The sequence below is a fragment of the Leguminivora glycinivorella genome, chromosome 4 (genome assembly GCF_023078275.1).
Source record: "Leguminivora glycinivorella isolate SPB_JAAS2020 chromosome 4, LegGlyc_1.1, whole genome shotgun sequence".
Lineage (NCBI taxonomy): Eukaryota > Metazoa > Arthropoda > Insecta > Lepidoptera > Tortricidae > Leguminivora > Leguminivora glycinivorella.
The window spans coordinates 17,307,951-17,320,969 of record NC_062974.1 but is presented as its reverse complement, the minus strand read 5'-3'; the positions used below and the strand labels follow the sequence as shown (position 1 = coordinate 17,320,969).

At 37.1% G+C, this 13,019-nt stretch overlaps 2 protein-coding genes across 4 annotated transcripts in view; one reads left to right on the top strand and one right to left on the bottom strand.

The window, feature by feature from the left end:
* Positions 1-2,098: 2,098 nt before the first annotated feature.
* LOC125225316 lies at positions 2,099-6,679 on the top strand. 2 transcript variants are annotated; one of them, XM_048128965.1, is made up of 4 exons: positions 2,099-2,223; positions 3,688-4,162; positions 5,008-5,135; positions 6,541-6,679. In XM_048128965.1, the coding sequence occupies exons 1-4, from the start codon at positions 2,196-2,198 to the stop codon at positions 6,660-6,662; spliced, it is 753 nt and encodes a 250-aa protein (XP_047984922.1). In that variant the 5' UTR covers positions 2,099-2,195; the 3' UTR covers positions 6,663-6,679. The 2 variants fall into 2 exon arrangements, with proteins under 2 accessions (XP_047984922.1, XP_047984921.1); XM_048128964.1 differs by lacking the exon at positions 6,541-6,679 and adding an exon at positions 6,118-6,255.
* A 2,873-nt stretch (positions 6,680-9,552) lies between these two features.
* The window catches only part of LOC125225318, a 182,358-nt gene continuing 178,891 nt past the window's right edge, over positions 9,553-13,019 (bottom strand). For both annotated transcript variants that reach the window (XM_048128967.1, XM_048128968.1), the window contains one exon: positions 9,553-12,499. In XM_048128967.1, the coding sequence (XP_047984924.1) occupies positions 12,381-12,499 (119 nt within the window). In that variant the 3' untranslated portion in view covers positions 9,553-12,380. The remainder of the gene's footprint in view (positions 12,500-13,019) is intronic.

Genomic DNA, 13,019 nt, shown 5'->3' with positions numbered 1-13,019 from the left:
GAGTAACATAAATTTCGCTTGCTGCGTGCAGGTCCAAAATGTAAACTATGTAGAACTGTTGTAGTCTGAAAGCTGAGTCAGTTGAGAGTCGCATCATAGTCTGTAAACTGTGTTGAAGATAGACACCGCACCGGTATAAATCTTTCTTTAACCGTCCCATTACGACCACTAAAGAATCATGTTTGTCATTGGTTTCCATTCTTACAGTAGAGTGATATTTTGAAGTATACTTAGTCAACCTACTTATACTGCCTGGACTTGCCTTGATGGTTGCCTCTAGAGTCTAGTCTTTAGGCTCTCATCAGCTCTCCACATTTAATAGACATTTTGCTGCTGGCATATCGTAATTGTATTCGCGAAAACGAACCTGGCCCCGTAGCCGAATGGCATTTCTCCGACGCCAAACGAAAGCGATACGCCGCTGGCTCTGTCGCGCCAATACGCAAGCGCGATAGAGATAGATATCTACTAGCGCTTCGTTTCGTGAGCGTTTCGTGAGCGATTGTGCCATTCGGCTAGCCACCCTGGAATGTAGCTCGATATCTTTTGCTATGGCGAAGAATCACATTAACTACTGTGCCATCGCGAAAGCTTGGTTCCTCAAAATTCCCACTTTCATGTTCTTGCTTGTACAATCCAGGGTACCGAATGGCACAAACGCTCACGAAACGAAACGCTCGTAGATATCTATCTCTATCGCTCTTGCGTATTGGCGCGAAAGAGCCAGACTACCTTTCGCGGCGTTTCGTTTTCGTTTCACATCGCAGAAATTCGGCTACGGCACGTGGCAGGCAAGCATGGTCACACCATGCTTATACGCCTGATTTCGTGGCTATTTATGCAAAATTATTTTCGTTAGCAGTTTACATAACATAATAAGTTCATTGTTATGGTAATGAAATATCGCAACGGTTTAATTACTGGAGGATTGTCGTGCCAACGAACTATTTATTTATTAGGTAGGGAGGTACTTAGTTGGATGTCATTAAACGCGCACGCAATCATATCATGTTATGAAAATGAAGTATTATTTATAAATGAAATAGAAAAAAAACTATAGAAACGGATTAAGTATACACCGTGGGCCTAAATAACCCGCAAGATTTTAATCACGCATTTTTAATACTAAATGACTTCTTTAATTTTTAGACAAAATTTGTTTTACTATTTTTGAATGTATTTTCGCATAAAAAGTAAATGTTAATCATAATTCTTGCACTTAAAAAGAGTTTAAACGTTTTTTTTAAACCTAATTTTTAAAGGTTTTACTTCTCACTTTTTGATATATATAAATGAGGATAGTGAGAATTCTCCATAATGGCATCAACGCCGTTATTAAAAATGCCTTTTGTACTGATTAACAATAAGATTTTTTTTTTTCAATTGGTAATAACTCCGAAACTAAGCGATATCCAGAAAAGTTTATATGACATTATAGTCTGTGAATGTGTCCAGGAATACAATGTTAAAATCTTTCGGGTTATTCGGGCCCACGGTGTATATTGCGTATAATGAATATGTCACCCGTTAACCACGAACGCTGTAAAGGGTTCGAAACGTTGGGATATGTTATTTCAAGTTCTTGCCAGTAATATTTTTATTTTATTGTTAATAAATCTCAAAATACGCTAAGCAAAGCATAACACGTCTAATAAACCTGTTAAACTATAAAGAAATTCATATGTTAATATAATATCATATTCTGGTTAGACAATGTTTAGTGCGTAGATATGATGTTATTCAATGTTTGTACTTTGTATTCTGGCAGTGCCTTAATAGCAACTGTAATGTTTAGACTTTCTTTTTAAAACATTTTCTTATTTAAAATGAATACCTACGACGACTGCAATGCAGGCAAGGTATTCCGAAAATAAGAAAAGAGAGATACGTTATTTAGTAAAAATGTCGGCCTTACAGCCGGCTTCTAGAGAACAATGCCGACGAGATGCAATTCTTTATGAGACTCTTGTTTCTTGTTAGAATTCTCATAATGCCTATTTAGAAAAGCTGAACCTTTGTTAAGAAATTCTTTTCATATTAATTTTGTCACATCGTAAATTTTAGTTTTACGGATTTCTGCTATGTGATAAGAGAAAATTAAAAATTAAGGTGGAACTAATTAAAACAATATTCTTGTACCTAATAATTGCAAGAAAAACTGTTATCGGTTATTATTGACTGGGTTCGCTTGTAGGATGACGCGCTTGGCATTAATATTGGCTGGTAAGTAAAATTTATGTACGGTATCAATATGGCAAGTTTTCCTAGCAAATAAAAATTTAATGCATGCTCTGGAAGAGCTTGTAACTTATTGTAAGGAATGAATAGAAGAGACCATGTTGTCAAGTGGTTCATCCTCTTTACTCAATTTTTATGTTCCATTTTTCAGTTTGTCATTGCCTCATTGGTATAGTCCATTTCAAATACGAAGGCCCGATGGCACTCGAACTTTTTATACTAGAAAAATATTTTATGTAAAATTGCTAATTGAGCACATTTTTTTAAATAATGACTCAAAAACTGATGAATTTATTTGTCAATAACATATTTACACAATTTTAAAATAATATTATAGGTAAATTAAACTAAATAAATCTAAAATTATTCTAAAATTAAACTTAAAATAAAAATCAAACTAAATAAATCCAAAATTAAACTAAAATAAATCTAAAAACGGCCCCTGTGGCATAGTACCGAAGACGCTGGCAGCATGTCCTCGCTGGATAGTCAAGCTAATACGCTGAGCGAGGAAGCTGCCAGCTCTTCGGTCTCCGGTGGCGTCTCTTAGTCTCTTCAAGGACCTGTAAAGAGACTTAGAGCGCCAGGGCCCCACGGGCCAAGGGTCTCGACGCCGAATGGGATAAAAATATATTCGGCGCCGAGACCGCTGTACTTTCCTGCCTTCAGTTTCTCGGCCGCCTCTGCTGCTGACGCTGCCCTCACGGAGGTTCGGTGGAGATGAGATGGGGTCAGTGTGTCAACGCACGTTGCGTCCCAAACCAGCACCCGTCCCATACTCCACGGAATCAACGACATTCCATCCGGTCTCTTACCGTCCGTCCTTGATATGCCGGTCGGCTCTAAAAGGACCGGCACATTGACTGACGCAAGAGACCGGCGGATCACGTCGTTGAGGGCAGCATGCCTCGAGAAGCAACCAGCGCTTCGCTGGCAGGAAAGACCGTGGTGCCCTAGTGGGTCAACTTCATGACCACAGGGGCAGCGATGGGGGGTGCAGACCGGGACCCCGAGACGAAGACAAACTGAAATCCGGAGAGTATCGGGGGTTAAAAATGTGCCCAAATTTGGGGAAGGGTGTGCATGGAGCCAGTACCCGGCTTCGCTGGTTTCTGCTGCCAGGAGTCTGGCTCGTCCCTCAGTGTCTGATTGCTCGAGGAGGGAAGTAACGGTCAATTTACATATAATATCGTCCCAGCTCCTTTGAGAATTTAGATGTTCGGGGAAATTTTGACCGGGGCAAGCAATTGAGAAAGCATTTTTGGCGTCAGCCAAGCCCGCGGCCTCACAGTTTGTTCGGAGGATTTTTCCTATGACTCAAATACATTTTTTTTTATTATGACTCCAAAATAACGAGAAGTAAAAATCGATTGTGCATCAATTTTAGAATGTATTTTGTAAATGTAATGGTTTGGATGTTGTGGTGTCTAAGTTTTTTTTTCTTGACAGTAGTCACAGTGGCGAATATAACAGTTAGCCAGGTGGTAGCTCAGAGTTTTGGTAAAAGTTCCTTGCACAAGCTCTTTAACGACGATGACGACATGGACGACGACAACCCAAGTTCCTTAACCGACCGTGGTCTTAACTCCATACTTGAACTCGCGGTGAGAGCTAGTGAGAAATACGGAAAGTCAAATGCCGACAGGATGAAAACGAACCGAAAGAAAATAAAAAAGTACCAACCAACATTATTTGATAGATTGACCGGGATGGATGACAACGATGTTCTAGTTTATGACCCGGAGAGCTACGCGCCAGTACATACTGAAAAAAAGAACAATCGGATTTCGGAGTTGTTCGGAGCACACACTGATTATAATTTAGATGCCGTCACCGACGACGAGGATGATGACTCGACGGTGTACGTTTTAGTCAGAAAAGATGATATCCGAAAGAGAAAAACTGATGGTAGTTCAAATAATGCGTAAGTTATACGATCAGTAGATCGTGATAGATTTAATTCTTAAAAAAACTGGTATTCAATTGTAATAATAATATATAAGAAATCGTTCAGATTGTCCAAGTTACGATAAATAGTGAAAAATATTCACAATTTGATATCAGGGGTCAGCTTCCCTAGCTAAGGTGACTCTCTATCGCACTTCCATATAAGAGCGCCCATCGGCCCAATTCGTATAATTCTTTAAGAGATCATTGCGGTAAGGTTCGGTGCCAACATTTATTCAACCAAAAATGACACTGGTCAGATTGCTATAATATGACTATTTAGAAAGATGGTTCGAATTGAGCCTCGTGAAGCTCGGGTTTCCTAGAATAGTACGAAGTAACCATAGAGACGACCACTATAAGCCATAAGGCTTCCCACAGACAGTCTTAAAAATTCATAATCTTAAAAAAAAAACTTGTATGCAATCTGACAGTTCAAACTGACACTGACAAGACACTGACAGATCTGTCAGTGTCAATTTGCATACAATTTTTTTTTAAGATTATGAATTTTTAAGACTGTCTGTGGGAAGCCTAAGACGGCAGCGGCGCTAAGTATTCTAGGAAACCCGGGATTAACAGTTGCGTTTCGTTCGCTACGGAGGCGGAGGAGTGTAAACGATGTTTGCTTGTACTAGTTTAGGTACTTTAGTAACTCATTATTTAGTACAGTCACCTACAATAATATATTACCCTCCAAAGGCCGCAAAATATGTAACAATCACTTTTGGTTCTACAAATAAGATCGTGTCAAGTATTTTTGCTGTAGTGACTTTTTAAGCATTTTTTTTAGCATTTAATGGAAATATTTTTTTTTACAAGGCTTTCTTCACTGTTGAACTTGCTCTCGTCAAATCAAAAGGATCGTAGCAATATCGATCAAGATCGTCGTTACAAAGGATTTCGACTGAGGGACCTCAGCTACAGGAGAGCCAGGGACTCTAGTGAAAGTAAGTTGATACATGTTCGGTTTTTATTTAAATGGGAGATTCAACTCCTGGCGTCCATATCTTTTAATCATCTGAAATAATTTACATACTCGTAGTGATTGTGTACGTAATTTTGAGCAACATTGACTCAGACAAACGGCGAAATTGCGAAAACAAATTGGCTGTTTTAACATTTTGGCTGCCTGATCTTGATATTTTCTATAGGAGGGCCGACTTTATTTCACGATTTCGATAAATACCTACTCGTAAGCAACTCGTATAAGGGTGAATCACCTTTTTCTTGCTTGTTATTGCCATGGTTACGGTCCCCTGGGTCACCCTGGTTTTATGCAAAATTATGCTATTTAAACTATGCAAACAAGCATTTTTCTGTTGTTAATACATCCCTTTCTTAATGGGCCATCTACAAACATGGACTACATGCATGTTTGCATAATTAAAGTAGCATAATTTTGCATAAAACCAGGGTGACCCAGGGGACCGTAACCATGGCAATAACAACCAAGAAAAAAGTGATTCACCCATAAATTACTTTATATAAATTTAATAACGAAAACCAACAAGGAAAAACTTTCTGTTTTGCAAGCGCATTAAGTTTGAAGTGCGTTTATCGCTTACATAACCGCGTATTTTAAAGCGGCTCCAATCAAAGCGTTGGAGTGGGCTCACCGACTACTGAAACGCCGCATTATGAAGTTTTTACAAAAAGCGGGCGGTCACCAGACATATGGTCAATTTTACTGGTAAAATGCCACGATTTGAGCAGCGCGCTTGAGTAGCATCTTACACAATTACCAATCTTAACACTACTTTGTAAAAATATTCCTAAATTACACGACGCTGGTTGTCGATCGATCGATCGATTCTTATGGGACTTCATTATGTTTGCTGACTTTGAGTTGGCTTAAATGCTTCATCTAGTAGTTGAGGTGGTATCTTTTTTATAGCTCCGATATTGTTTAATACTTTTTGATACCTTTAGCTTATTCTTCACCGGAAGTCGTGGAAAAACGTCCGATATCACGGGTACGGGCGTACGGAGGTGGCAGGACCCCCATCCCCTACATCAAAAACCGTGGAGATATCTTCGAAAAAGATAATTAAACAGAAACTCAAACGTTGAATTAGTTTTATTTTCTAATGTAACAATAATTTACTCCTTGTTAATAATACTAAATTAATTTTGATAAATGAAGTCCAGGCCATATTTTTTTACCGGCTTCAGAACTTTCGTCATAATATTTTTTTTTTTAAACGAAACATGTTTACATTTTTGTTCGATTGATTGAGTTTTATTCGATGGATAAATATAGCGTGTCTTGTGAAGCGGAACTTATAAAAGCGGTGGGGTGGGCTGTATATATTTTTATTTCTCAGATTTTTTAATACTTTTTAACACCTTTAGCTTATTCTTCACCGGAAGTCGTGGAAAAACGCCCGATATCACGGGTACGGGCCTACGGAGGTGGCAGGACCCCCATCCCCTACATCAAACACCGTGGAGATATCTTCGAAAAAGATAATTAAACAGAAACTCAAACGTAGAACTAGTTTCATTTTCTAATGTTATCGGTTAAGTCCAGGTAATATTTTTTTCAGCTTCTGAATTTTCGTCATAAAAAATCGTGGTTATATCTTCGTGGTTCTTTGTACGAAACCAGTAGCGATCATATTTTTTATGGGCAACTAAAGCTACATAACAAATATAACCTGTCAATTGTTTTGAACCAGCAACGACCGTCCTACAAAGGATAAAAACTTCGATCGTATAACTGCATGGTTACTTTCCTGGCCTGTGACTTTCAATACATTTTCAGTACTTAAGTCAAAGTTTCATTAAACATATTTATAAAATAAAATAAATAAATATATTTTATAGTGAACACGTTTTATAATGCTATTGCCAATTTCTCTTTATTTTCCTTTTATGAGACACCTTTTGTAAAAACCATATTGCGAAGCCAAAAAGCCTCTGGGCAGCCTGTTACTCAATATTTAATTTACGTCAAGCGGGGTATTAATCTAATTTTCATGTTACAAGGTAGACCCGCGTTTACTTGGCCTCACACTTGAATTAAATTGACAGATAACATTTTTTTGTAGCTTACTGAAATAGGTCACTAGATTAAAAATATCACTTGAAAATATGATACATTAAGTAAGTCCTAGAGTAATTCAAAATTCAAAATATTTATTCAGCAAATAGGCCACATGGGCACTTTTACACGTCACATATATTTTAACATATTTTTTTATATTTGAAATTTTAATATAAAATACATCCTAGCAATGTACTTATTCAAATTTGATTAATGATATGTTAAAAGTTGGTCCGCTTATATTTTTTTTATACTACGTCGGTGGAAAACAAGCATACGGTCCGCCTGATGGAAAGCGGTCACCGTAACCTATGAACGCCTGCAACTCAAGGACTGTCACATGCGCGTTGCCAACCCATTAGAAGCTTGTACACTCCCTTTTGCTGTGTTGAGTTTAAGATTAAACTCAAACATTTTTAAGATTAACCAAAGACATATGTAACTCCGTATAGACGGATAAAGTCTAAGAAAAAAACGTACCTCAAAGCCCTAGAGAAAAAGGTGCGGTGGCCTAGATACCGTTATACCTTAGGGGAACGCTCGGCTAGATGGCGCTAATATTACTAATTGACATTTTAACACATATCAAGCTAACAATATGGGCCAAATTGTCAAAACTCAGGTTCATAAGTTTTAACCTTGTGTCGAGAGATGGCAGTCTATGCACTGTGATTACACATTTTACTTTGACAGTACCTAACTCTCTATAATATTCGATCCTCTTTGAGACTAACCAAAACCACCTCCATGAAGAATGGATTATTCAAATCGCTACCTACCAAAGAATATTAAAATCTGATCCATCTGAAGGGTATCTAAACCATAAATATTCAATCACCCATGTTTGCGCTTCGCTTAGGTAGCTTTCATAACAAGTATTGAAATAATGATGGCCAAACACAAAACAGGTAAAAGGGGAATGACATAAGATTGAAAGATATATTGGAACATGCTCCCCTCATCTGTATTCCCAGGCGAATACAATCTGGGTGAATTCAAGTCAAGAGTGAATAGGCTATTACTGAACCAGTGAGCTACAACTTCGGCCTTGTCGTCACTTCCCATCAGGTGCGAGTGGTGCGACAAAGGTCAATCACTGGCCAGTTTATAAAAAAAAAAAGATGGTCATCACTTAACCAAGAACGATTTAATACTGCACTGGTAAAGCCATACAAAAAAGGCAAGCACTGAAATGTATGGGCCTTTTAGGCTTAAAACTAGATGGCTCTGTTTCGCAGCCTGAAAGTGGCCAAAATCACATTTTCCCCAAATTTTTTTGCGTGTTTTTATTTTTTATATGAACAAATGACATATTTCTTTATTTTAAAATCATGATATCACGTCAATACACATTTTGAAAATAAATAAATTTGTAGGCATCATCAGTGTAGTTACGATAGTATTTACTAGGTGGCGCTAAAAAATCGAGGTATACGATTCTTAGTATGAACAAGTATGAAGTAGGTATGTAAATCACTATCACTATCACTACATCACTATCACTACATAGTATAAAACAAAGTCGCCTTCTCTGTCCCTATGTCCCTATGTATGCTTAAATCTTTAAAACTACGCAACGGATTTTGATGCGGTTTTTTTTAATAGATAGAGTGATTCTAGAGGAAGGTTTACATGTAGGTATAGTACCCGTGCGAAGCCAGGGCGGGTCGCTTGCTCGTAACTTTCGCGTTTTGTATTACATTTCGCGTTTTAATTAAATTTTGGCAATATAGCTAAGTTTACATATACATGTATATTGTATGACATTTTGTTCTTTAATAAAAAAAAAATAACTATCCCCAATGACAGTTTGCTGGGACAACAGTCTTCTGTGAACACGGCTAGAGCGATCTGGCTGAATAATATTTGTACGAGATAGACCCGGTAATGACATTAGAGGTAAATAGGTAGGCAGTTATCCTTAAACATGGCTAGTAAATAAGACCATACCAAAGGTTTTATTGCTTGATATAAATTGTAAAACTTATCTACTTACTTACTTCATTTTTGAGAAAAATATCTAAAAAGCTTAAGGCACTGGTCCCACCGCGAGTTAGTAAACTTTGAGCTATCGGCTATAAAAACGAACAAAAGATAATCACTCCCGTGTAAATAAAAGAGACACTGCGATGTTTAAAGTTAGGTACTCGCCCAGCGGTGAGCTATCAATATCAGCAGCGTGTCTCTTTTATTTGCACAGGAGTGCTTATCTTTTGTTCGTTTTTATAGCCGATATCTCATACTTACTAGCTCGCGGTGGAACCAGTGCCTTACTCTTATAGGATTACAGGAAATAGGTAATAAAAGCATTGTTACGTTTGAATCATATTTTAATGCATGTTTTCTTTTATAATTTTATGTTATGAGTATATCACAGTCATCATTTTAGTAAATGCATACAGTAAAATGTGTCTTACAGAAAATGAGATTAGGTACTAGGTATATGACTAACACAGAGATGAAATGATACATACAGACAGATGGCCACATGGCCAGGTATAGTCGCGTACAATTCAGTTCAGTTACAGTGCGAACGATAATATCTGAACAGGGTACGTAGCCGAATGGCACAAACGCTCACGAAACGCTCGTAGATCTATCTCTATCGCTCTTGCGTATTGGCGCGATAGAGCCAGACTACCTTTCGCGGCGTTTCGTTTTCGTTTCGCGTCGCGAGATAGATCGCTACGAAAGAAACACATATTATTGTGTGCGTTTGGTTCGGCATTCGGTTACAGGCACACAGGCTTTTATGCTCTTATATTATTAGAGTGATGTTCAGATCTCCGAGGTTCAGTTGTTTTTGGTTATGAACGTAACTGCACATGATGAAATTAGAGTTATCATGACACAGGTAACTAATACAGGACATCATGGACTTAGCAGCTTGGCTTGGGCTTTAAATGCATGAATTTTTCAGAACAAACTTATGCCGATAGAGGAATTATAATTGTACATAGTTTGTTACAGAACTTTAAGGTAACAAATAATGTGTAGATTTACCAGCATTTGAATAATAATATAAATATATTGCAAGGGATAGCGGCTCTTCTAACGCTTTTATTGTAATTTAACAATTTTAATCATATCTTAAATGCTCCTTGAAAAAAAAATCTTTCGGAAATGGTAATAGGCATAGATTCCCTGTCAATAATTGATTTAGTCAGACGCTAAAATTTTACTATGTCTACTATATTGACTCAGTAAAATAGTGCCGCCAAAAAGAAAGAACATTATTTGCAAGTATTTTTTAACAAATTTAATAATTACTGCAAATCTACCTTTAAAGTGGTATAAGTAAAAGCGGTTTCCCGTCACACGATCCACTTCTGAGGGTTTAGAACACCGATGTTCGTAAATTACGTAAATAGTTATCTGTCAATCTACATAATAAGTTAATAACGGTTTCCTTGGAAGCCGAAATAGATACCATACACCAAAGAAAAGCGACGCCTTTGACCAAGCAGCGAGCGATCTGTGCTTGCACTCCTATAGATATATAGGTAAATAACAAATCAAAAGATGTTTTAATAAAATAATTTCAAACGTTCCCGAGTTGGACAGATGGCAGCAAAGCAGGAAAGCATTTTGTGAACCTTGGAGTGTTTGCAGTGGGCTCTGAGTGTATACTCCGCATGAAACGTTCGTGCTTTTGTATTTGATACGATGGGGTATTGATATTGAAGGAGACTGCTCAAACGGATAAGCGTAAATATTATGTGCACAAAATGCTACTCTGATTCCTACATTTAATTATATATCTGTGATCTCTATTTACTTTAGATTTAAGTCTCAAGTAGTATACATGCGCAAACAAAATTAAAGCTAATATTATGCTCACAATATCTTTGATATCAGTTTATCTCTTAGGTATATACTTATAGTTATACTTAGTAAAATGTAGAGAAGTCTAAATGACAACGATTTCATAAATAATCAAATATAATCGAATTGCGTATAAGTATTGCGTATTGCAATATACGTCAATTATGTGTATTTAATATAATATTTAATTTTCTCCCTAACAGAATTATTATCAATAAAATTCTAATACTTAGGTATATAATTACAGAAATACTTTATAATTATCTAAGATACATAGGTGTCATTTGTATTTTATTAACAATATATAAATATAATTGTATTATATTACGGTAAAAATAATATCATTAATCAAATATATAATTGACTAGAATGTTTAAGGTGTCATCTACCTACAATTGTGACTAGGCCATAATAATTTCTTTAGGAAACCCCGGGCATTACCCGTAGGTAACATTTGGTAACTAACTTTGCCGTATAAAAATGAAGAAGAGCTCATTTTTCACAAACTTTCAGTGAAAGAAAAAGCAATTAATGTAATGAGACTTGTTAATGAGGTTGCTCGAAAGTTATATTCTTCTAAGTGAATATTTTAAAAGTAAAACTATGTAGCTTATTGGAAGACAAGATAATGAAACAGTAGGTAACGATGTATTCCGAGCATTGTCGTAATAAACCAACAACGACTCCACATGTGGGACGTAACACCGCATATCTGTAGAATTTCTACTTCTGTAGTGACGTGAAGAAATTTTTAAAATTAGGTCTTAAAATGTACCGCGGTGACTAGTAGTTTCCTACCACAATTTGAACACAACGATCTATAATCAAAATGAGATCTACTCGTAGCAAGTAAAATATAGGGTTTGTGCAAAAAGCATTGAATATTTAAGTCTATTCTACTTAAACGCAACAGTTGATCCCATTCCAGGCAATTCACGATATTAATTAATTAAATCCGTCTATCTGTTATACATTATTAACTTTACTTACGCTACACGATACAGAAACGTTTATAATTGAACTACCGTGCGTGATGATCTCTACCTATGAATAGTGATTTGCATAATGTATGAGAAGTTTAATCCACCTCAAGTTCCTCTACGCTATCTCGTCTATTAATTAGACAATAATAATGGACCCGTTCATTGTCTAATCTGTACACATCACACGCACTCGTAACGTTTCCCTGAGCATACGGAGCTCCGTACACACACACTGCTGAACACTTGAGTTATTGTGACTGGTAGGCACCTTGCACTTTGTTTTTGAGCTACATTGAAGTCGGTTAGTCGGGCCGCCGCGAAGGCGAGACGCGTCACCCTCAGAGATAGTTTGGCCGCGACACGCAACAGAGCACCCCCATGCTTTTGTACAGTGAGCCTCTCCGTTTGTTCCGCCAGAGTCCGTTCATTTCTTCTCCTTTCAACGCGACGTTGGTCTCTGCAACAATCCGCGGAATAATTTACTTTCAGCGAATGGGCGCCTTAACAATAGCGACAAATGAGCATGCAGTCTACTTGATGAAGTGTGATTACTGAGCCGCTCCGAATCTGAATGCCAACTAAGTATGTAAGTATACATATTACTTCGTTAGTGGGAATAAAGTAATTGGTGGCTATGAATTGCGTAAACAGGCGAATTCGAACGTGCAACTGCTATCAACTAGGACGTGATTGAAACCATATTCGCACAAAACTTTTATCAAGTCCGAAAAAAGTTATCGCTCGAATGATTTTATAATTATCATCCTAAAATTAACTTGATATCAGATGCACTTTAAACTGATACGGACACACCGGTCATATTTTTAACCATAAGTTACTTTTGGCATTATTACTTGTTCAGGTCTACTTTGGTACATCTAATCCAGATCGAATATATTAAATCCGAATACGCGTGTGACTAAGGGTATCCCCACACCACACCACTAACTTTAATAAATTCATGAACAACTAACAAG